Source organism: Macaca nemestrina, chromosome 13 (assembly GCF_043159975.1).
Source record: "Macaca nemestrina isolate mMacNem1 chromosome 13, mMacNem.hap1, whole genome shotgun sequence".
NCBI classification, from domain to species: Eukaryota; Metazoa; Chordata; class Mammalia; order Primates; family Cercopithecidae; genus Macaca; species Macaca nemestrina.
Window position 1 is genome coordinate 26,421,642 of NC_092137.1, and position 22,136 is coordinate 26,443,777.

Below are 22,136 nucleotides of genomic sequence, written 5' to 3' on the forward strand. Positions count from 1 at the left end.
CAGTTTCTAGTGAGGGCTGTATCTTTCAGAGGGGAGGGACGCTGTGTCCTCACTCAGCAGAAGAATGGGAGAGCAAGCTGGCCTAAGGCTTTGGGAGGCCTGTTTTATAAGGGCCTTAATCCCATAATCCCATTCATGACGGGGGAGCCCTCATGGCCTCATTACCTCTTAAAGGCCCCACCTCTTAATATTATCACATTGACAACACTGAATTTTGGAGGAGTTACATTCAAGCCATAGTAACCTATGACCCCAGGATTGTACAAAAACTTCCCAAAGTAGGATACCAATGATGCCCTTCTAGCCAAACGTAGTGACTTCTCCTCAGGCCTCATCCTATTATGATTGGATACTGGGTTTTCTTCTTCGGTTTAAGTGACCCTAAAATATTTGCCCTTCTTTCTTAATTTATTTGTTTCCTTTGGTGGTTCTGCTTTTCCTTGCTTGATATGTCTTGAGTATCTAGATAAGGTAATCTAGAAGACCCAGGCCTTACCATTGCTTTTAATTTTTATTTCATCTGCCACACACCTCAATCTCATGGTTTTGAATATCCCCTTTTTGTTGATGACTACCAACTTCATATCCCCAATCCTGAGCTCACCTTTCATTTACTTGGAACTGCCAAGGTAACAGTTCAGCTTGGAGAGGCCCTGTCATTTCCAGGGCACAGTTTCTGAAACCAGACTTGCCTTTGCTCCCTGTTTCCAGTTCTCCAGCTTTACTCCTCTGCATCTCTAGCTTCCAGGCACTAAGGACTCTGGACTTTTTGTTGAACCTCCTCTTGCAACCATTCTTCCCTGTTGACTTCCTCTCCTGCTATCTTGCCCGGACCTTCAGTATGCATCTGGAGTTTGTTTTGGTAGCTTTTGTAATTAGATGACACGTAGGAACTCCTTTACCGCATGACATTGGGAAAAAAACCACTTTGGAATGACTACTTGTTTTTACTTCTGTGCTTGGAAAGCCTCCTTGAATGCTTTAGTTAAGAAAATGGGTTAGCTGTTTCTTTCTATCAGAGACTAAGGTAACTACTTTTTTTTGCATTTTCTTGACGATGAAAATATGAATGATGAATGTTTGCATTTGAAAGGCATTTTGATCATTTCAGAATAATGCTTAGGAGATGGAAAATTTTATTTTTAGAATTTCTAAACTTAAAATATGTTGGCCTTCAAATTCTCTGTTACTGTGGGAATGAGACACTAAGAGACACCTCTGTAGCAGTTTGAAGTCTGAAGTATGGACCTGGGTCTAAAAATTGTGCCTGCCATGCATATTTTATGGGCCAAGTTTCCATGCACAGAGCTCCTGTTAGCAGTGAGATGGTGAGCTGTGCCATGCCTGGATTCACAGTGCTATTGGACAGGTTTTAACTGCCTCTTGCTGTTCTGGAAATTTTGGACCATCCCCTCCCCTGCAAGCCTTGGTAAGATAGATGCCTCACCTCTGGGCTCCCCTGACATCCTGCATAAAACTCTCCTATAGCACTTGCCATGCTGTACTGTAATTAACGTTTGTCTTTGTTTTTGACTAGACTGATAGTACCTGTCAAAGATAGTATTGAAACATATCTTTGTATTCATCTTTGTCTTTCAACATATCCTTGCGCGAAAGTGGCATTTCATGCTTGTTTAATGATAAGTGAATGAGTGAATGAATGAATGAATGAGTTACTGGACCTGTTAACGGTATCAGCACTTTGAGGCTGGAAGATTTATGTATCATAGGCTTTTGTGATATGCATTTTTTTCTTTAAATTTTCCTTGCTTCATAATTGAATTAAACATCTAAGTCATGACAATGAAATAGTTGAGATAGATTATTTATTTATTATTATTTTTTATTTTTTTGAGACGGAGTCTTGCTCTGTCGCCCAGGCTGGAGTGCAGTGGCGCGATCTCAGCTCATTGCAAGCTCCGTCTTCCGGGTTCACGCTGTTCTCCTGCCTCAGCCTCCCGAGTAACTGGGACTACAGGTGCCTGCCACCACACTATACCTGGCTAATTTTGTTTTTTATTATTTTTAGTAGAGATGGGTTTTCACTGTGTTAGCCAGGTCGGTCTCGATCTCTTGACCTCGTGATTCGCCCGCCTTGGCCTCCCAAAGTGCTGGGATTATAGGCTTGAACCACCGCACCTGGCCGAGATAGATTATTTAAATATGTGAGGCTGGCCCTAGGTATGGGTATGGGCATTCTGACAAATGATGTGTTGTGAAGAAGGTTCTGTTCAGTCTTGAGTAGGAGGCTGCCTCTTGGTGGGTATGGGCTCTGGATTGCTTTCAATGCATTTCGTTTTGGACTGTCGCATGACCTCCTGTTGCCTTCCTTTTGTTGATCAAAATGGGATCTGTGTTTTGGAATATATGGGAGGGTTTTCTGCTCTTCCACAAATCTGCTCCTGAGTTTGTTGTAGAGCTGAATCAGGTGGATGAGAGCAACATACGTCCGACCTTCTATTCAGCTGCAGACTAACTTTTTTTTTTTCCTTCAACCAGCCTGCATGATATACTTAACAATCTGAGATCAAAATATGCCAAGCAAATAAAGCAGTTTCAGGAGGAGAACCAGTCTCTAACCTTGGACTACAAACGTCTTGTGTTGCAATTCAAGGAGCTACAGAAAGCCATGCGGTATCTTAAGGACTTGGTCCTAAGGCACTTGTCCTAGCATAGAGGTGGCGGGGATGGAGTTTGTACAGGCTGTGATTTCGTTGGACTTGATATGGCCAGCTATTTTGGAGTTGGACCAGGCATTAGTTAACCCTTTGTGGTGTGTTCCCCTGGTCCTTCACTTGCGTATCACCTGCCTTTTCTTGAGATATGTTGGGATGGCTTCCAGTTTACTGTAAGTGGGAATCAGCTGCCCAGGGATGGGGCCACGCCCAGGAATTAGCACAGCTCCTTTTCATGTTCTTTCCCTGCTGCCAATTGAGGGGACCCTGGCCAGGCCCTGGGGTCAGCTGGCCATGCTCTGTGACTCTCCTTCACAGGCATTTTGCTCTTATTGATGATGAGAAGTTTCGGGAGATTTGGCTGATGAATGAAGAGGAGGCAAAGGATCTAATAGCCAGAGCCTTTGATGTGGACAGGATCATCCACACCCATCATCTGGGGCTTCCCTGGACAGCACCTGATTTCTGGTTCCTGAAGAATGTTGGGCCTATTTCTCAGCAGCCCCAGAAGTCCGCCACGCAGATAGTAGAAGAAATGCTCATGCACACAGGTGACTAGAACGTTGTCGTAGAACCTTAGAGCTGGAGGAGCCCCCTGAGAACATCGGGTTAAGCCAGTCATGTTAGAGATAGTCTAGGGAGGAGGGGGAAGAAATCCCATAGCTAGGAGGTGGTAGAGTATGATTATGGATATAGCTTGTAAGCCTCCTCTAATTTATAGCTTTGCTCTCTCCCCTGTATTATAAACCGGCAGTTAGGTCTAGAAACTTGATCAGGTGCAGGTCCAATTTATTTTTGCTAAGTACACTACTGTGTAGTACCTCCATCGGGATAAACTAATGTTAAATTGTCTCTCTTTTTGTGATGTTAGCAACCGTTGCTAATCATTGTCTAAGATCCATGAACTGTATTAGGAATTGCAAAATGGTGATATGTTAAATTCTATTCTTGTGTCTTTATTTAACAGTTAGAATACTTATTAAAAGAAAACTTTTCTTTCATCAGCAATTTGCTACCCTGAGATAGTCTGTATACGAAAAGCAGGATAGATGCTTATTTTTTCTCGCTGACCAACTTTCAAAATAATGGGTTGGTCCTCTAGCATCTTCCAAAGGTACCAATGAGTTTTTAAAAAATATTATGAATGCATGAATTTAAACAAATTTGATGTATTTTAGTTTACAAAAGTAATTATCCTTACTGAGGCTCAAATTCTTCCATCTTTGGCTAGTGGAAATCTTCACATTGGCTTCTAGGTCCTTTTGACTCAGCCCTAGTAGTTATTTATTTATTTATTTGTTTATGTATTTATTTATTTTTGAGACAGAGTCTTGCTCTGTTGCCAGGCTGGAGGTCAGTGGCGCGGTCTCGGCTCACTGAGACCTCTGCCTCCCGGGTTCAAGCAATTCCCCTGCCTCAGCCTCCCGAGTAGCTGGGACTACAGGTGTGCACTGCCACACCTGGCTAATTTTGTGTATTTTCAGTAGAGATGGGGTTTCACCATATTGACCAGGATGGTCTCCATCTCCTGACCTCCTGATCCCCCCACCTCAGCCTCCCAAAATGCTGGGATTATAAGTGTGAGCCACTGCGCTTGGCCAGCCCTAGTAGTTTTTTGTTTAATAGCGTCCTGGCTTTCCAGGATGACCAGGTGTTCAAGGCACACATTATACTTTACCTGCCTCAAGTCTGGAATCAGTCATTTCTCCAAGGATCCCCTGGTCCTTTTTAATAGGGATTTTTTTTTTTTTTTTAGATGGTCTCACTCTGTCACCCAGGCTGGAGTGCATTGGTGGGATCTTGGCTCACCGCAACCTCTGCCTCTCAGGCTTCAGCAATCCTCCCACTTCTGCCTCCCGAGTAGCTGGGACCAAAGACTCATGCCACCATGGCCAGCTAATTTTTGTAATTTTTGTAGAGACAGGGATTTGCCATGTTTCCCAGGCTGGTCTCAAACTCCTAGGCTCAAGCGATTCCTTCCCAGAGTGCTGGGATTACAGGCATGAGCCACCATGCCTGCCCAGGGAATGGTATTTAGAAACCACACTGTGGCTGCTGGGTGCTCATTGTTTTGGATTGGCCGTTGTTTCTAGGCCTTTTCAGTGGACAGAGCCGAGAGTATAGGATTTCTCACCCCTGTAATCCCAGCACTTTGGGAGGCCAAGGCAGGCGGATCATCTGAGGTCAAGAATTCGAGACCAGCCTGGCCAACATGGCAAAGCCCCATCTGTACTAAAAATACAAAAAATTAGCCAGTCATGGCGTGTGCCTATAATCCCGGCTACTCGGGAGGCTGAGGCAGGAGAATCGCTTGAACCCAGGAAGTGGAGTTTGTAGTGAGCCAAGATTGCACCACTGCACTCCAGGTTGAACAACAGAGTGAGCTTCTATCTCAAAAATAATAATAATAATAATAATTAAAAAAATAAAAATAGGCTGGGCACAATGGCTCACATCTGTAATCCCAGCACTTTGGGAGGCCAAGATGGGAGGATCATGAGGTCAGAAGTTCGAGACCAGCCTGACCAACATGGTGAAACCCTGTCTCTACTAAAAACATAAAAATTAGCTGGTGTCACGGCAGGCATCTGTAATCCCAGCTACTCGGGAGGCTGAGGCAGGAGAATCGCTTGAACCTGGGAGGCGGAGGTTGCAGTGAGCTGAGATTGCGCCACTGCATTCCAGCCTGGGTGACAGAGCAAGTCTCCGTCTCAAAAAAAAAAAATTTATCTGTGAATGTGCACAGCCACCCGCCCCTGCTTTGAGTTGGCTGCTTCTATCTAATCTGTCGCAGGTTTAGAAACCATAGAACCACTTGCTAGATCATCTCTGAAATAAGAATAAACGGTCTCACACTCTCCCTCCCACTCCCTGGTTCATGGCTGGATTTTGAGTATGATGTTTCCAGGCAGATGCATTTTGGAAAAGTAGGGCATGACAGGCTGGCTGGGAATGGCCGAGTTCTCCAGGTAGTCTCTGATTCCGATCCCCTAGCCCTCCTTCCCCCTACGTAATAGGCTTTTTTCATCATAAAGAGACTGTGAGAATGCCTCACAGAGGCTTTTTGAGAGGTACATTTTTTCAGAGAAAGCCATCTGACTGTTTCTCAGAGTCAGCTAGGTCCAGAAATCTTCTTCTTTTTCTTTCTCTCTCTCCTCCCCCTGACCTGTCTGCAGAAGAGGAGGAGGCAGAAGAGGCCGCCTCGGAACCAGAGTCCTACCTGGACCTGCCGAAGCAAATTTCTGAAAAAACTACCAAGAAGATCCTGATGGTCCTGTGTGACGAGTCGGTAAGGCCAGGCGGGGGCTGCAGCAGAGGGACGCATGGGGGTGTGCGGCTTCTGGGGCCTCTGCTGGGCCAGTGCTAGCCTGGAGTCAGGAGTGGGCCAGTCCTTCCCTGGCCAAGCCCAGGGTTGGGGCCTGAGGAGCAGAGTTGGGGTGGCCCCTGGACTTCAGGGCCAGTTCACAGAGGGCTTGCCTCTGAGCTGGCCCAGCTGGAAAATGGGTCTAACCCTGGTTGGTCAGCATGGCACAGTTCAGGCCAGCTGGAGGGCTCCTGCCAGCTTAAAATGATGCTGCTTCTGAGACAGAAGTGGCACCAGCTCACCTCCTGAACCAACTTGCTAAGTGACGTGGCCATACTGACATGGCCCTTCTCAGGCGCTCGTGTTGGGGGTTACTCTGGGTATGTTAGGATTTGGATGTTTGCATTGTGTGTTAGCAAATATGGTTAGACTTAGAATAAAAGCTGTATTGAGCTGGTTCAGCTGGAAGTCGGGTTTTGATCAAACATGGGCAGTGTTGGTTTGGATCTTATGGTTCTGAAGTGGGTGTTCTTTTGGGATAGTGGGGGCAGTTGCCTTTGGCTGGCTCCTGCCACTGAGGGCAGCTGCTGCTGAAGGGGTCAGGTGGCAGGTTCTGCCCTCTCAACCTGCAGCTGGATGCAGAGACCCATGGAGCCCTCCCCCAGGCATCCCAGCTCAGAGCAGGCACCGTGTCTGCTCAGCCGCCCTCTGCCCTCCACCGCATGTGTGCCGTGTTTTGGTTTGGGGTGCCCACTGCCCTCCGTGCCTCCCTGGCCTGCTGCTGTGTTCTGTAGATATTTGGGGACAAGACTATGAGTGAAGCAGGAGCCTGTGACTGGGTCAGCTTTGGACTGTGGTGGGGGCCTCAGGAGTTTGCCCAGTGGCTTGTGGGTGAAGTGGGTTGGTGCCCTTCTGGGTGGGAAAAGCTAAGTCTGTGGTGAGGATGGGCTTTGTCCCTGGCCTTGCTTGTCCCTGGCCTTGCTCCCTGGGGAGGGGGGTGCTGATGGGCACCCTGAGAAGGCTTTGCTGGGGCCCACTGCTGGCTCCCATCCCTGTGTGTCTGCTCCATGGCATGGTCCCTGGAGTGTTACACAGGGGGCAGCTGCAGACCCTGGGGCTCGCTCCTGAATCGTTTCCCCGACAGGAGATGCCTTCTTCCTTCTCCCCAGGGGTTCCTCATAGAGAGCAAGCTGCTGAGCCTTCTCCTGCCCCTGGAGCAGAATGAATGCTATCTGTTGAGGCTGGACGCCATCTTCTCCGTGAGTCCCACGGGGCTGGGAGGACACAGGCAGGGCTGAAGCCAGCTGTGTTCTCAGATGGCCCTGCCATTGCCTCAACCCTGGCAGTGGATGAGGGTCTCCCGGGGCTTCCCCTGCTCCCTGTCACATCCTTCCCTTAACCTGCTCTCCACACAACACATTGGCCTCAGACTCGCTGCTGTGTCTCCCACCCCTGCCCCTTCCTCTACTAGCATCTTCCTCTCAGGTTGTAGGTTCTCCCCGACACCCCCAAACTCAGATCTGGTCTCCCCGACACCCCCAAACTCAGATCTGGTCTCCCCGACACCCCCAAACCCAGACCTGGTCTCCCGACACCCCCAAACTCAGATCTGGTCTCCCCGACACCCCCAAACTCAGATCTGGTCTCCCCGACACCCCCAAACTCAGATCTGGTGCAGCCCCACTTGGTACCCTCACAGCCAGGGATCCATATGGAGCAGTTCCTGGCTCTATGAGCATTGTTTCTGTGTGTTCTGATGTGTGTGTCCCCAAGTTCACAGTCGCTTCCCAGCGTTGGATGAATGCCCTCCATAAGCCAAGCCTCCTGCTCTTAGGAGCTGAGCATCCATCAGCTGCCCAAGCCCGTGGCCTCTTTGATGGGGTGTTTGAGCAACCATCCTGTTTTTTGCCCCAGGCCCTTGGAATTGAAAGTGAAGATGACTTGTATAAACTGGTGAACTTCTTCCTTAAATATCGAGCTCACCGTTTATCTTCCAGTCTCCAGGTAAGGCAAGGTGCAAAGAGAAGAAAGCATTTTATTTATTTATTCATTTATTTATTTAATTATACTTTAAGTTCTGGGATACATGTGCAGAACATGCAGGTTTGTTACATAGGTATACACATGCCCTAGTGGTTTGCTGCACCCATCAACCCACCACCTACATTAGGTATTTCTCCTAATGTTATCCCTCCCCTAGCCCCCAACCCACTGACAGGCCCCGGTGTGTGATGTTCCCCTCCCTGTGTCCATGTGTTCTCATTGTTCAACTCCCACGTATGAATGAGAACATGCGGTGTTTGGTTTTCTCATCTTGTGGTCGTTTGCTGAGAATGATGGTTTCCAGCTTCACCCATGTCCCTGCATTTTCAATTCTCCCAAAGCCCCCAGAGCATGGTACTGCCTTTGAGTAGTACTTCTGGAGACACAGCAGTGCTTTTATGTCAGGTATAGCTAACTTAGCATTTTCCTTATTGTTTATCAATTTGTCTCTTTGTAAAGGGAAGAATGGCTTGGGGGTGAGATGCTGTTCTTACACTGAGGCCCAAGGAATCTTTTCCTGCACCCTCCCTCACAACCAGGTCTCAGCCACTGTAAGAGCAGAGCCCACCTGGTTCTGAATATTTTGATCCTTAACACTTTCCCGCAAGGCAGGGCCCATTTGTCCTACATATATTGATTGTAATTGATTTCAGAAGGTGAATCAAATATTAACTATTTTAAAGAAATTGCCATATTAAAAGTTGTATAACGTTTTAATTTAAAAATGAAAAATGTGGGCCAGGCGTGGTGGCTCAAGCCTGTAATCGCAGCACTTTGGGAGGCTGAGGCGGGCAGATCACGAGGTCAGGAGATCGAGACCATCCTGGCTAACACGGTGAAACCCTGTCTCTACTAAAAGTACAAAAAAATTAGCACGGCATGGTGGCGGGCGCCTGTAGTCCCAGCTACTCAGGACACTGAGGCAGGAGAATGGCATGAACCCGGGAGGCGGAGATTGCAGTGAGCTGAGATCGTGCCACTGCACTCTGGCATGGGCAACAGGGCGAGACTCCATCTCAAAAAAAAAAAAAAAAAAAGAAAAAGAAAAATGTGAATGAAAAATGTTTTTAGTACTGCTAGCCCAAAGCTGAGTATCCTAACATGCCTCTAAAAAGAGTTGGCTGGGCTAGGCGCAGTGGCTCATGCCTATAGTTCCAGCTACTTGGGAGGCTCAATTTAGCCCAGGAGGTTGAGGCTGCAGTGAGCCATGATGAAGTTCAGGCTGCAGTGAGCTATGATTGCACCACTGCACTTCAGCCTGGGTGACAGTGTGAGACACTGTCTCTAAGAAAAAAAAAGAGAAAAAAAAAGAGTTGGCAGAATGGACAAAACCACAAAGCCAAAGCCATAAAGGGAATAAAAGCTATATTTGATGCCAGAATTTAAAAACAATTCTGTAGGGCAAAAATCATCATAAGCAAAGTTAAGAGATGAATGACAAGTTGCAGAGAAATATTTTCAACTTGTATCATAGTTAAGGCCTCATTTCCTTAATATATAAAGAGCTCTCAGAAATCAATAAGAAAAAGACCAAGAACTCAAGGAACAGATAACAAATATGAATGAACAACTCCTAGAAGAGGCAATACAGGTAACTCTTAAACATATGAAAAGATAATCAGCCTTCCGTGTAATAAGAGAAATGCAAAATAAAATGCCTGAATTCCATTTTGCCAACCTGTTATGTTGGCAAAAAAAAAAAAAAAAAAAAAAAAAAAAAAAAAAAGCTTGATAACACAGCAAGTATAACATAGTGATGACTGAGGTGTAGAAAACATGTACACTCATAAGTTACTGGTAGGAGTATAAATTGTAACCTCCATTGAGGACAGTTTGGCAGTATCAATTACAAAACTATATACACTTTGCTCTGAAGTTCTTCTTCTTCTCTTTTTTCTTTTTTATGGCGACACAGTCTTGCTCTGTTGCCCAAGCTGGAGTGCAGTAGCATGATCTTGGCTCACTACAACCTCCATCTCCCAGGTTCAAGCCATTCTCCTGCCTCAGCCTCCCCAGTAGCTGGGATTGATTACAGGCACCTGCCACCATGCCCGGCTAATTTTTGTATTTTTAGTGGAGATGTGGTTTCACCATGTTGGCCAGGCTGGTCTCGAACTCCTGACCTCAAATGATCTGCCCATCTTGGCCTCTGAAATTCTTCTTCTAGGATTTTATTCTCTAGATATATCTCAGTACAGTTGAAATGGTGTATTTATTGTAGCTGATTCACTGTAGCATTGTTTGAAATGGCAGAAGATTCAAAACAACCTAAATGTCCATCGTTGAGGAATCTATTTAATAATATGTGGTACATCTACATGATGGAGTACTATAAAACTGTGGGAAAAACCAAAGTTCTTTTTGTATTCACATGAAAAGATATCTAAGGTTTACTGGTATGTGAAAAAGCAAACTACAGAACTCCATGTGTAGTATAGTATCATTGATGTCAAAACGAAAAGGAGAAGTATATATGGAAAGGTATGCACATGTATTTATATAGAGACATTACATAGCGATACTATGTCCTTGGAAGGAACCATAGGCAACTTGATAGCATTCATTTGCCTGTGGGAGGTCAATTGCATGAACTGCAAGATAGGAGAAGGAGGACGACCTTTTAAATTTAACAATTAAAACAAAAATTTAATTTGCATTATGATTCAAAAGGAAATTTATAACATGAAAGTTTTATGAATGTCAATAAGATGAGCACCTAGGAGACCGGATTTAGAAACAGAACCTTTCCATTGTCTCATAGCCTCCTAGTGCCTCTCCCCATCCCATCCCCCTTCTCCCCACGCTTTCTCCTGTTTCTATCCCTGTGTAAATGTCTCCCTGGGAAAGCTTTCTGTCACTTTCCGTAAACTTTTCTGGTTTTTCTTCTCCCTGCCTCTCTCTCCATGCTCATGCTCGTGTGTCCCCAGCCCACAGTTGTCCTTGCATCTTTCTCCAGATCAAGTCCTGCAGTCAGGCGAGCATGGAGAAGGCGAGCATGGAGAAGGCGAGCATGGAGGAGACAAGCATGGGGTCAGAATTGGAGCTGGCAGAGCAGACGGAGATGGAGGGAGCAAAGGAAGAAAGCCTGGTGGAAGGGGAGAAGGAGGAAGAGGAGGAGACCCCACCCTCCCCCTGGGACATCCACCCCAATGATGTCCTCAAGATTCTGGAGGCCTTTGTCATGGGTCTGAAGAAGCCTAGGTGGGCTGCGGGGCTGGAAGGCTTGCCTGAGACCAGAGCCAGGGGAGCTGGGTGGGCTGGGGAGTCAGTGAGTGGAGAAGAGTGCGCTGGGCAAGATACGAGGACTAAGGACAGGGCTATCTGAAGGCAGGCTAGGGCAACCAATCACTGGACAGAGTCAGGAAAGCAATAGGGCGTAGTAGTGATTTGTGCTTTTTTCACTCATCATTCATTCAGCAGACATGCATTGAAGGCTGCCATGTGTAAGCACTGTGGGGACACTGCCTTGTGATCAGAGCAATGGTCAAAGCACATTCAAGGTGCACCGTTGTTCAGAGGAGGAAATGGCCATTTCCATTTGGCACGTCAGAGAGGGTTTTGGGAGGAAATGGCACCGGAACTGGGTGTTCCCAGGCAGATAAAATGGAGGTAAGGGCATTTCAGGAAATGGCAGCATGGGGAAGGTCAGGTCTGTTCAAGAATCATCACAGGAGGTGTGGCTGGTGGGTCAAGGGCCTGGGAGGTGGCACTGGTGGGTGGGGAGCCAGCCAGGTGTTGGAGAGCCTTGCCCAATGTGCCCAAGATCTTTGTCTTTACCCGTTGGTGGTGGGAGCCAGAAAAGGATTTGAAGCAGCTGAAGAGCCATGATTAGCCTTGTATTTTAGAGAGATCATTGTGGCGGCAGGGAAGGGGCGAAGCCAGATACAGGGAGAGCATCAGGAGGCTTGTCCAGGTGGGAGGTGGGGATCCTCCAGATAAAGGCTGTCATGGCGGGATGGAGAGGCCATGACTGAATTCCAGTACTGTTTTGGATGCGCTGGTGCAAGAGACGGGCACAGCGATGAGCTGTTAAGCAGTGAGGTAAACTGACTGGGAGAGAGAGGGGTGGATGAAGCACTGATCATGCCCTCACGAAGGTACCGGTGGTACCGAGGCAGGAACGCTGACGATAAGCATGTGTCCTTTCTGAGAACCTGCCACCATCTAATAAACTGTGTCCTTTCTGAGAACCTGCCACCATCTAATAAACTGTGTCCTTTCTGAGAACCTGCCACCATCTAATAAACTTGGACTGCTGAGTGGGAAGGTGACAGGTGGGAAAGCAGTAGGCCTGTGACTGGCACTGCTTGGGGGCCTGGGTAGTACCCAATGGACATGACAGTCACAGTGTTGTTGGCCTTCAGGGACTCGCGGGCCCCGCCAAGAGTGCAGAAGAATATGCGCAACAACTCCAAGGACTCAGAGTACTGGCAGGCCCTGACCACGGTAATCCCTTCCTCCAAGCAGAACCTCTGGGATGCCCTCTACACAGCCTTGGAGAAGTACCAGTAAGTGTGCATGTCATGGAGCAGGAGGGTGCTGGTGGGCAGGTGAGGAACGGTTGCTGGGAGCAGCCGTGTTTGCTGCCCCCCTGTCCCACCGAACCTGGGAGGGAAGAGCTGCCCTTGGCAATTCCTGTGTCGGTGGATCATGTGGGGCGGTTGGCTCTTGGGCCCTGGCCTGCCTGTTCTGTTCCTGCTAACCTGGCTCACCTGGCGGCTGGGTGAAGCGTGTAGCTTCTGGAGTCTCCCTCCACCTGCAGCCAAAGCAGAAACACCAAGACCCTGGCCCCTACTTGGCAGAGGATGGAGGATTCAGTGAGCCTCTAACTGATTTTTTTTGTCCAAAGCATTGTCTTGACCCAGAGGGCCAAGCTGCTGCTGGAAAACAGTTCTCTGGAGCAGCGGAACACAGAGCTGCAGGCGCTGCTGCAGCAGTATCTGAACTCCAAGGTGGGCAGCGGGCCTTCCAACGAGGGGTGGCAGGAGATGGGTGGGGCGGGGGGACTGGAGCTGGGATTAGGGAATGAGGAGTCCCCTCCCGCCCAGAGGCAAGGGAGCTTTGCGATGTGATGTAAAAAATCAACAGTGACACCTTGAGACAATTACTGGCTAAAGGAGTAGATCTTGCCTGAAGTCTCCTCCAGGACAGCTCAGGTGTGACAGTGTCTGATACCGTGGTTTCTGGTGCCAGTGGCCTGCTGGGACCACTCTGTGTGAAGCAGTGCCACAGCCAGGAGCAGCTCCCCAGCTACAGAGCCTCCAGCTGTGCTTTCTTCCATCCTCACACCCGCTGTGTGAGGTGGACAGGGCGGAAACGATGCTCCTCATTTCACAGAAAGGACAATCACAACTTGGAGAGTTTGCAACTCATCCAGAGCCTGGGCTCTTTCCACCCGCCAGCCCGGGTTCCCTGCCTGGGATGTGACTGGAGGGTCGTCCTCGCATGAGGGAGGAGGCTCTGCTGGGGCAGATATTCCCTGGTCCCCATCTGTGCCCACCCCCACAATAGTTGTGGGCAACTTCCCCATGGCCTGGCAAGAGGAGGAAGGAAAAATTCCATTGCTAACATTTCCTGATCTGTGGTGGAGGTGCCTGCGGCTGGGGCTGTAGGCCAGGAAGGTCATGACACAGCTGTTAGTTGCACACGTGTGAGGTGACTGAGGCCAGCTCCAAGTCCAGCCACAGGGGCTGTGTGGCCCCAGCACAGTCCCAGGTCCCAGGCAACAGCTGAAAGGGGGATGTTGTAGTGAGCCTTGGCCTCATAATGACCCTTGGCCTGTGACAGGACCCAGACATTCTGGACAGTATGGTTCCTGCTTCCACAGATGCTACTGTGTACAAGAGGCTTGGGGAGGAAGAGGTGGCGCAGGCTAGACTGGGGATGGCATGGGTGCATGGAGAGAGGAAAGGGGAAGATTGCAGAGAATGGATGGGTGGGAGATGAAGAACGCTACCAGAGGTCACAGCTGGAGCAGAAGCTGAGCAAGAAGGCTCAGGCGTGTCTCCTGCAGGAAGGCAGCCTGTGGGTGCTCAGCGTCTCTCAGCTTTGGAGAGGAGATGCATGCAGGGCTTCGGAGGCCCGTGGGAGAGCCAGCGTGGCTCGCAGGGGTGGCAAAGGAAGGAGGGCCCTGGGGAAAATTTAATGACCTTCACCCTTCCTTTTCCAGATCAACTCGGAACTGCAAGTTCCTCCCACTCAGGTGTTGCGGGTACCCACAAAATAGAGCTGGAACTCCAAAGGCTGATGTGTTAGGGCTGGCCTGATGCTGGTGTCTATGCGGGAGCCAGCTCATATCACCCACTGGGACGCACCTGGGCCGGCTCTCTGGATTTTCCAGGGCTGTCTTTATAGCCTGTCGAAATAAGGAGCCAGAGGAGTTACCTGTGTCCTGCGTTATGATTAAAGCCTTTTAAAAGTTGTGGCTGAATCCTATTGAAATAAGGAGCCAGAGGAGTTACCTGTGTCCTGCACTATGATTAAGCCTTTTAAAAGTTGTGACTGAATCTCTTTAAAGAGGGCAGGTCTAGCAAGACCAGGCCCTTGCCCCTACCTCTGTGTCATGAGGGGACTTTGCCCCAGGCTGAGATTGTGGAGTGAGTCAGAGGCCGAGGCCAGTGGCGTGGGGCTCCTTTCTTGCTTTCAGGGGAAGCTGGTTTCCATGGGTGGCGGCTGGAGCTTTTGGGCCCTTGTGGAGTCTTCAGTCTTCAGACTGGCCCCAGACCTGAAGGATTCTTTTGGTGCTTTGGGGGCCCCTGGGCCCAGGCTGGTGTAACCTTTGGGGTATAGTGTAAGACTCCTCCTGTGGGCAGCCTGGGTGGGCAGCCCTGTGCCCGAGATCTGCTTTGAACCCTGGGCCATCAGAGGCCACTTGAAGGGGAAAGGCCACGGGAGCCCTGCTGGTGCGGAATCCACCAGCCTAGAGAACTGCTGCCTCTGTCCTGCACCTGCGGCTCCTCCTCTCAACTTGGCCAGTGCAGACCTGTCAGCTCAGTGCTTGACTTCTTTTATTTAGAGAAAAATCACCACTCAAGAAAAACAGCCAACAGAAACCCAGACAAAGGCAGGGGCAGCACTTGATGGGCCAGCTCCCAGCTGCAGCTGAAAGGGCTGGAAGGGCAAGGGGGGCAGGGGTGGGAGGGCAGGGTGTGCCCAGGATGAGGAGTCCCCTCTGCTGCTCCTCACAGCTCCTCAGCTGGGCTTGGGGGCACTGGCTGGGGCAGAGGGAGCTCTGGAAGCTATGGAAATGCACAGGCAGGACAGGCGACGCCCTGGGAAACGAGAGGAGCCAAGTGGAGCCCAGCAGTGACAGCACAGCCACCCTGGGACTTGTGGACAGGGTCTGGCCCCTGTTGCGGATCAAAGACCAGTGCTATCTGAAGGGGACACGGCGGGGATACCTTTTGCTCGTTCATTCTTTTCAAAGCCCTGGGTACTGACCCCTGGTCCTTGGTTAATTTCACTAAAGCTTCAATCCTGTACTTGGAAGACCTGGGGAAGGTTTCAGGAGGCTTCCTCTGGAGCCTGGGCCTGAAGAAGGGTGGTGCCTCAGCCAGATGGGGCAAGATAGACCCATTCCAGGTTCCCACCCCATCCAAGGCTCCCCAGCCCACAGGCAGGGGTCAGAGGGGCAGGACTGGGCAAGCCGCAGCCTGGGGCAGTGAGGACAGGCGGCCCCACAAACAGGAGGCAGGCTCTGGGCCCAAGGCATGAAGAGTGGACACTGGGCTCCTCAGGCTGCCCAGGGGAGATGGGAAAGAGTCCAAGCCACTGCAAGGAAATGTGGCAGGGCCAGGGAGTGGCTAGCGGGAGCTGGCGGCCTTCATGCCCCAAGGAGCTTTTTGACCATGTAGCCAGGGAGGCTGTAGAGGAAGAGGCCCAACATGAGCAGCCCCAGCAGCGCCAGCACAATCTTGATGATGAGCCACTTGTACCGGGTGCAGATGAGGTACTTGATGGACTTGAGAGGGTTGAGGAACCAGACGAAGGCTGTGTCGGGCCGGCTGGGAAGTGGAAGAGAGGAGCCGGTCAGCCAGTGGGCAGGAGCTGCCTCCCAGTGCACCCCATCCTCTGTCCTTCTGGACCCCCAAAAGCCCTGTCATGGCCCCAGCCCCAAAAGCAGTGAATGCTGGAGGCAGGGTTTGAACCCATTTCTAAGTACCCGACTTGCTGCTTACAAAACTCTATCCTCTCTGCAGGACCTTTGGAGCTGGAATCTGCTCCCAAGGCCTTGATGGGAACTACTTGCAGCATGGGGCAGCCTTGGCCCTGCAGGCAGTTCTCATCGTTAGCAAGCTCCTGCGGTTAGCTCGTTCTGTGTGCTGCCCCATGTCCTCGTGAGACCGGTGTTTCGCAACCTCTTCCTTTCTGATGGACGTAAATGGCTGCTCCCACCGGGCCCTGCTGAGGGTCTGAGCGGCCCCTGTGGGGCACAAGCCGCCCTCACCGACCTTCCCACTGTCAGGGTGCAGACCCACTCCACCTTCCGCAGAGCCTGCCAGCCGAGAAGCACCTAGCCAGCCTCACTATCTGTCGTTTGTGTTATAAAAACAATAGGTTTGGTAAAATGTCAAGATACAGAGTGAAAGTACTGAATATGCCTTTTCAAACTACTGCCTCCCGGAGGACATGGCGTGCAGCCCCAGAGCTGAGCTCAGTATTGGTGGGGACACAGAGCTGGGGCTTGGGTGCAGAGCGCCTGGTTTTGAATGGTTTTCACAGGTCAGTTAGGCACCTCTATCAACCTTGGTTTCTTCATGTATAAAATGGGGTTACAAGCAGTACCTACCTCCTGGGGTTGGTGCAATGGCACAGTGAGCCAGTGCCTGGGGAACTCTAAGCACCTGCAGTGGGTGTTCAGGCCATGGTGGCTATGAAATGTTTGAGCTGAATGGAACTATGATTCCGAAGGGCAGAAAACAGCCCTGGACTGGGAGGTCACACACTGGTGAGAGCCATTTCCAGACCTGTTGGCTAACCCTGGCCACACCCTTCCCTTTTCTCTGTCCATAGCTCAGCTTCTTTCTGCCAATGAAATTGGACTAGAGTCTGGGAGAAACGTGGCTGGGAGCAGAGGTGGTGTGCAAAGAACACAGGATTGGCAATTTGGAAACCTTGGCTTGAGTCCCGGCTCTACCCTAATTTGCTGGGTGACCTTGAGCAAGCTACTTCACCTCTCTGGCTTAATATGGGAAAGTGTAAAATAGTCGTTTCTAGTTCTGAGAGTCTATTCTGTCATGAAAACTGAAAGTTGCTGTGCATGTTTGGGCTTAAGTGTGTGCCTGTGTGTGCTTGAGTGCATGTGTATGCACTTGTGTGTGGCACGTGTGTGCATATATGCTTGTGTGTGTGTGCATATGTATGCACATTTGTGTTTGTGGATGTGTGCGTGTATGTGTGTGTGTGTGCGCGCGCGCCTGCCTAGCCCTTGGTCCAGAGGAAGAAGTGAGAAGTATCAGACCCAGGAGGCCGCTGGGCTCAGGCCCCGAGGATCTTCTTGACCAGGTAGCCAGGCACAGAGTAGAGGAACAGGGCGAGGAGGAGGAGCAGCAGCAGGAGCAGCAGCAGTTTGAGGAGCAGCCAGCGATACGTGTGCCATAAGAAGTAGCGAGCCGACTTGAGAGGGTTCAGGAACCAGATGAAGCTTGTGTCGGGCCGGCTGGAGCATGAAGGGTAGAGAGTGCAGAGGAGGGACAGGGAGGAGAAGGGGTTGGGTGTAGCGAGGGGCCCTGACCAAGAGGGAAGCTGCCCTGGGCTGTGTGTGCAGTTCTAGGCATCCCTCTGGCCATCAAGGCTGGCCGAGGCCCCAGAGGCCACCACTGGAGCTGGCTTTTCTGCAAAAGCTAGGAAGGGAAGAGCGTAGTTTATCTCTGCTAAATGGGGCCTTTCCCAGGAAAGGTCCTGCTCTCCAGTACTCCTAGCCCATCCTCTGGTTCAAAGGGACGTTGCGGGATTCAGGGCCAGCAGAGAGCAGGGAGGAGGCTCCCCTGTAATGAGGCTGTGGCCCAGGAAGAGATGGGGTGTCTGAGGAGTGTCTCCTTCCTGTTCCAGTGCCTCCAAGAACCAGAGTGGGGAGGGGCTGGGCAGGCAGGGCACTCACTTGGGTTTCTCTAGGGGGTCAGGTTCATTGCGGGCCAGGCCCACTGGGTTCTTCTCTGCCTCCTCTGCTGTCAATAAATGCAACTCAGCTTCCACCTTACCCTGCAGAGGACAGACAGGTTCCAGTGTCCAAGTCACGTGCTGGGCCCTTGGCACCCCAGCTGGGCCCAGCCCTGCCTACTGCCCGAGCAGGAGGGGGTGCGCACCGTGAGCTCAAACTCATCGTTCTCATTGCGGGCCAGGAGGGGCCACCAGCCTTTGACGCGCTTTTGCTTGAAGATGGACACCAGGGGCACGTCCACCTCACCAGTGGCCATCTCCATGGTGCACTGCTTGGCTGTCTTTGCGCCCCGCGGGAACCGGTTCAGGTCCAGCTCAATGGCCCCTGTGGCGACCTCAGTGTCAGCTCTGAGTGAACAGGGCTGGGGTGGGGTGGGAGTGGGGGTCTGGGCTCCTCGTTCCCTTGGTTGCTGAGTGCAGACCTCCAGGAGCCCAAATCTCATCCTCCTGCCTCACTCCCAGCAACTGGCCTCAATGCAGGTGTCCTCGTGGGCTTGCTGGGCAGCCCCAGCCCCCACGCTTTACTCAGGTCCTTCTTTCACCCCAGAGGGTCTCTCCTGGGGTCTCCCCTGCCACTCCCTGCCACACATCCATTCTATCAAAGTCCTGCTAATCCCACAAGCTTGCAGATGCAGATTAGAGTTTTAGGGGGAATCCCTGCTTTACAGAGAAGCAACCTGAGGCCCAGGGAGGTTTCCCGACTCCCTTAGGGAGCCTCTCCCCTCCCCCATCAGCACTGACTGCCCCCTCCTTGGTGTGTCCAAAGCTTGTGGTCAGCCTGGTTATGATACTAAGGACATCTGCCTGGGGACGGTTAGGTGGGTCCTTGGGGGCGGAACCCCGTCAGACATCCCTGGCTCTGACAGGCCGGAAGCAATAACGCCTTGTCCCCCCAGGGCGGGGCTCTCCCTGTCCTTGCCTCCCCAGCCCCTGCCCCTCCTCAGTTCTGGATTCTGAGCCCCCATCCCTGCCCTGCTATGCACCCAGGAAGTCGTCGGCAGAGAAGTGGTCCGCATCCCAGATCTGCAGGGTGAGCCGCGCGGGGATCTTGTACTCGGTCTCATCCCAGGAGAACATGGACTCCTTCTTGGAGATGACGATCCTCTCCTCCGCTGCCAGGTAGTCGAAGGGGAACAGGTAGCGCCAGTTGAAGTTGCCTTCGCCAGTGAGGGAGTGGTAGTGAACGTCTGTGTCCTGCTTGTCCTCCTGCTGGCCCTTCAGCCACCTGTGGGCGCCACATCTCCAGACCTGCAGCCAGGCCAGTGGGACCTCTCCCACCCACAGCCACCTTCCCTCTGCCTCCTTTCCTGCCCCCCGGGAAGCAGGGCCTGCCCGGCTCAGTCCCTCTCATGCAGGGACTGCTCACTCACCCCCTCACGAAGATGTCACTGGACTTCTCCCCTGTGAAGAAGTCGTCGTCCTCCAAGACCACCTCATCCGTGTTCCAGATGATGACCCGCAGCTCGTACCTGGGCCCAGGGAGAGAGAGCTGGTTAGCAGACCCGGGTGGGGGTTATGCCAGGGTGCCAGGGCTGGGATGGGGCAGGTAGAGAGGAGCCCTGGAGACTTGGGGTCAGCACGGGGCCTGGGCCAGGTTGGGGCTAGAGTGGTTCGGGGTGGGGGAAGCAGAGGCATGAGTGAGAGGGCCCACCAGGCACATGGCTGTGGGCGGTGGGGGTGGCGTGGGGCAGGGGACGGGAAGCCAGCCTCTGTCTCAGATGCTAGTTCCAAGAGAAGTCTGCATTTAAGCCTAGTAGCCAGCAATGGAAGCCCATGGAAGCTGTATGTCCTTGTCCCCAAAGAGGATTTTCCCCTCAAGGTTTAATTGTCATTATGAATGATGTAGTTCATTTCAATTATTAATAGTGAGGCTGAGTCATTCACTAAAAATTGATCCGAGCCTGGCTCTCCTGGGATTGCAGACAGGGCCGCGAGCCCAGAGTGGCCCAGCGGGTTGGGTGCTCCCTAATGACAGGCCCTGAACAGCCGACTCATGGCCTCAGGTTTCCAGGACATTCCTGGCAGAATTGGCTGCATGATTTGCCGGGGCCAGCGCCAAATGGAAATGCAGGGCCACTTGTCACAAAGAATTTCAAGATGGCAACACAGGAGAATGGAAACAAGAGTGGGACCCTGTGTGGCTTCCTCCATCCCTGAAGCCGGCCCTGAATCCAGTCACTGTCTGGCAGCTGGACTCGAATCTGCCGCTTTACGGATGGGAAACCTGCGTTCTTTTCACGCCACCACCTCCTGCCTCTTCCAGGCACTCACTCCTGCATACGTTACTGGCAGGCACTTCAAGAAAACTCGGCGGAACATCACACTAGCCTGGATGTGAGGATGACCCAGGGGTTCTGTGTGTTGTGAAGGAGTGCGTCAGTGTGGGCATGTGTGTGAGTGCCCACGGGAGTGCTATGCTGTGCATGTGTGTGTGTGCACGAGATGCATGTGTATGGGTGCGTCGACCACGCAGATGCAGTGCACCGGAGTGTGCTGTGTAGGGCTCATCTCCCTCACTGACGCAGGGTGGAAGGCATTGTCCTGCCTTAGCGCATGGGGACTCTCCAGGGCAGGCCATAAACTCTATTGATTGGTTGATCAGTTTCTCCCCTATAAGGCCCAGTGGCCACACCCAGGCCCTAGAGATGCCAACTGGCCAAGGCCATCTGGGCCTGAGCCTCCCACAGGAAGGGTTGGGCCATGGTGGGAAGTGATGGGGTGGGCCGGGAGGGAGTAGCATTGGGCCCTGAGCCGCTCACTTCTTGGGCTTCCGAGGGGAGATGTCCAGAGGCGTCCCAGGGGCTGGCATGTCCATGGGGAACATGTCCACCCACAGCTCCAGGCGGCCCTGAGGAAGAGGGTTGTGGCAGATCTCCTAGGGTCTTCTCCCTCTGCCCAGGAAGATCAGCTCTCCTCTCCCTCCTAACCTTTGTTCTGTCAAGGACCCAGTTCATCAGTTTCCATCTTTGGATGCCAGGAATTCCTATGATGTCACCAATAGCCAATCACAGCTTCTGAGGGAGACAACCTAGGTCTCTGCCTGAGCTGATGTAATTCTCACTCAAAGCAAAGACACTTGCCATTCAAGTTACCCTGAGGGGCCTTGGTGGGGAGGTGCCTGCCAGGCTTTCTGGAATGCAGCGGACAGCATGAGGCCTGGCTTCTACCTTTACTGACTCAGCTTGGGAATCCCTGGTCTCCAATACCCAAGACCCCCAGTCTTGGCCATGCAAGTGTCACCTGCTCGATGCCCGGCTTGTCGGGGTTGAGCAGCGGCCTGGTCTCCACGTGCTCTGGCACCAGGCGGCAGCCTGCGCGGGGGATGTCCTCCCAGTGCCTCAGGGCTGACAGCGCCACGTGCTCGTCCGTGGGCTTCCTCTGACCTGTGGGTACAGGCAGCTCAGCTGCACATATGGCTCAGCACAACCAGGAGACCTTTGCTGGGACTAGGGATTTAGGAGCACAAAGAAGCCCCTATGCCATCACCTGTTTACCCCACCTCCTTTTCACTGTTGGGGAAACTGAGGCATAGAAGGAGAAGTGGCTTGCCCAGGGTCTCAGCTGCCCCACAGGGCCAAGAGAGGTCTGTGCCCTTGGTCCTCTGCTTGGGGAAGTTGACTGGAGAGCCCTGCTGGGCTGTGAGAGAGGGGTCAGGGAGGGGAGAATCCACTTCCTGTCCCAGCACCTGACAGTGATCAGATACCAGCACGGACACCTCCCGATTCTCTGCTTCTCTGGGACGTGCCTCATGGACAGAGGAGTAAGGAGAGTTTAAGGATTAGAGCCGGATGGACCTGGGCCGTTGCCCTTGCTCTGCCTCTAAAGAGCCACATGACCTTGGGCAAGTCACTGGAACTAGGATCTTGGTTTGTTCATCTGCAGAATGGGATGCAGATAGCCTCTCTACCTCCCTGGGATTTGGACAGAGAGAAAGCAGGTGGGGCTGCCCTGGAGGA

General features: G+C 51.7%; 2 protein-coding genes across 7 annotated transcripts in view; one reads left to right on the forward strand and one right to left on the reverse strand.

Annotated features, from left to right (window-relative positions):
• Window positions 1–14,443, forward strand: part of LOC105479911 (dynein regulatory complex subunit 1) — a 55,636-nt gene extending 41,193 nt beyond the window's left edge. For 2 of the 3 annotated variants that reach the window (XM_071076401.1, XM_071076400.1), the window contains exons 9-17: window positions 2,500–2,634; window positions 2,994–3,226; window positions 5,852–5,964; window positions 7,149–7,238; window positions 7,894–7,983; window positions 10,979–11,223; window positions 12,387–12,530; window positions 12,872–12,974; window positions 14,192–14,443. In XM_071076401.1, coding sequence (XP_070932502.1) covers window positions 2,500–2,634; window positions 2,994–3,226; window positions 5,852–5,964; window positions 7,149–7,238; window positions 7,894–7,983; window positions 10,979–11,223; window positions 12,387–12,530; window positions 12,872–12,974; window positions 14,192–14,248 — 1,210 coding nt within the window. In that variant the 3' untranslated portion in view covers window positions 14,249–14,443. The remainder of the gene's footprint in view (window positions 1–2,499; window positions 2,635–2,993; window positions 3,227–5,851; window positions 5,965–7,148; window positions 7,239–7,893; window positions 7,984–10,978; window positions 11,224–12,386; window positions 12,531–12,871; window positions 12,975–14,191) is intronic. The other variant, XM_071076402.1, reaches the window with a different exon arrangement.
• A 707-nt stretch (window positions 14,444–15,150) lies between these two features.
• Window positions 15,151–22,136, reverse strand: part of LOC105479784 (otoferlin) — a 103,800-nt gene continuing 96,814 nt past the window's right edge. For 2 of the 4 annotated variants that reach the window (XM_011738042.3, XM_011738043.2), the window contains 7 exons: window positions 21,421–21,563; window positions 20,940–21,028; window positions 19,551–19,649; window positions 19,164–19,405; window positions 18,327–18,505; window positions 18,122–18,222; window positions 15,151–16,025 (listed from right to left, as the gene is read on the reverse strand). In XM_011738042.3, coding sequence (XP_011736344.2) covers window positions 15,845–16,025; window positions 18,122–18,222; window positions 18,327–18,505; window positions 19,164–19,405; window positions 19,551–19,649; window positions 20,940–21,028; window positions 21,421–21,563 — 1,034 coding nt within the window. In that variant the 3' untranslated portion in view covers window positions 15,151–15,844. Of the gene's footprint in view, window positions 16,026–17,482; window positions 17,681–18,121; window positions 18,223–18,326; window positions 18,506–19,163; window positions 19,406–19,550; window positions 19,650–20,939; window positions 21,029–21,106; window positions 21,195–21,420; window positions 21,564–22,136 lie in introns of those variants that run through there. The other 2 variants (XM_024792206.2, XM_071076399.1) reach the window with 2 other exon arrangements.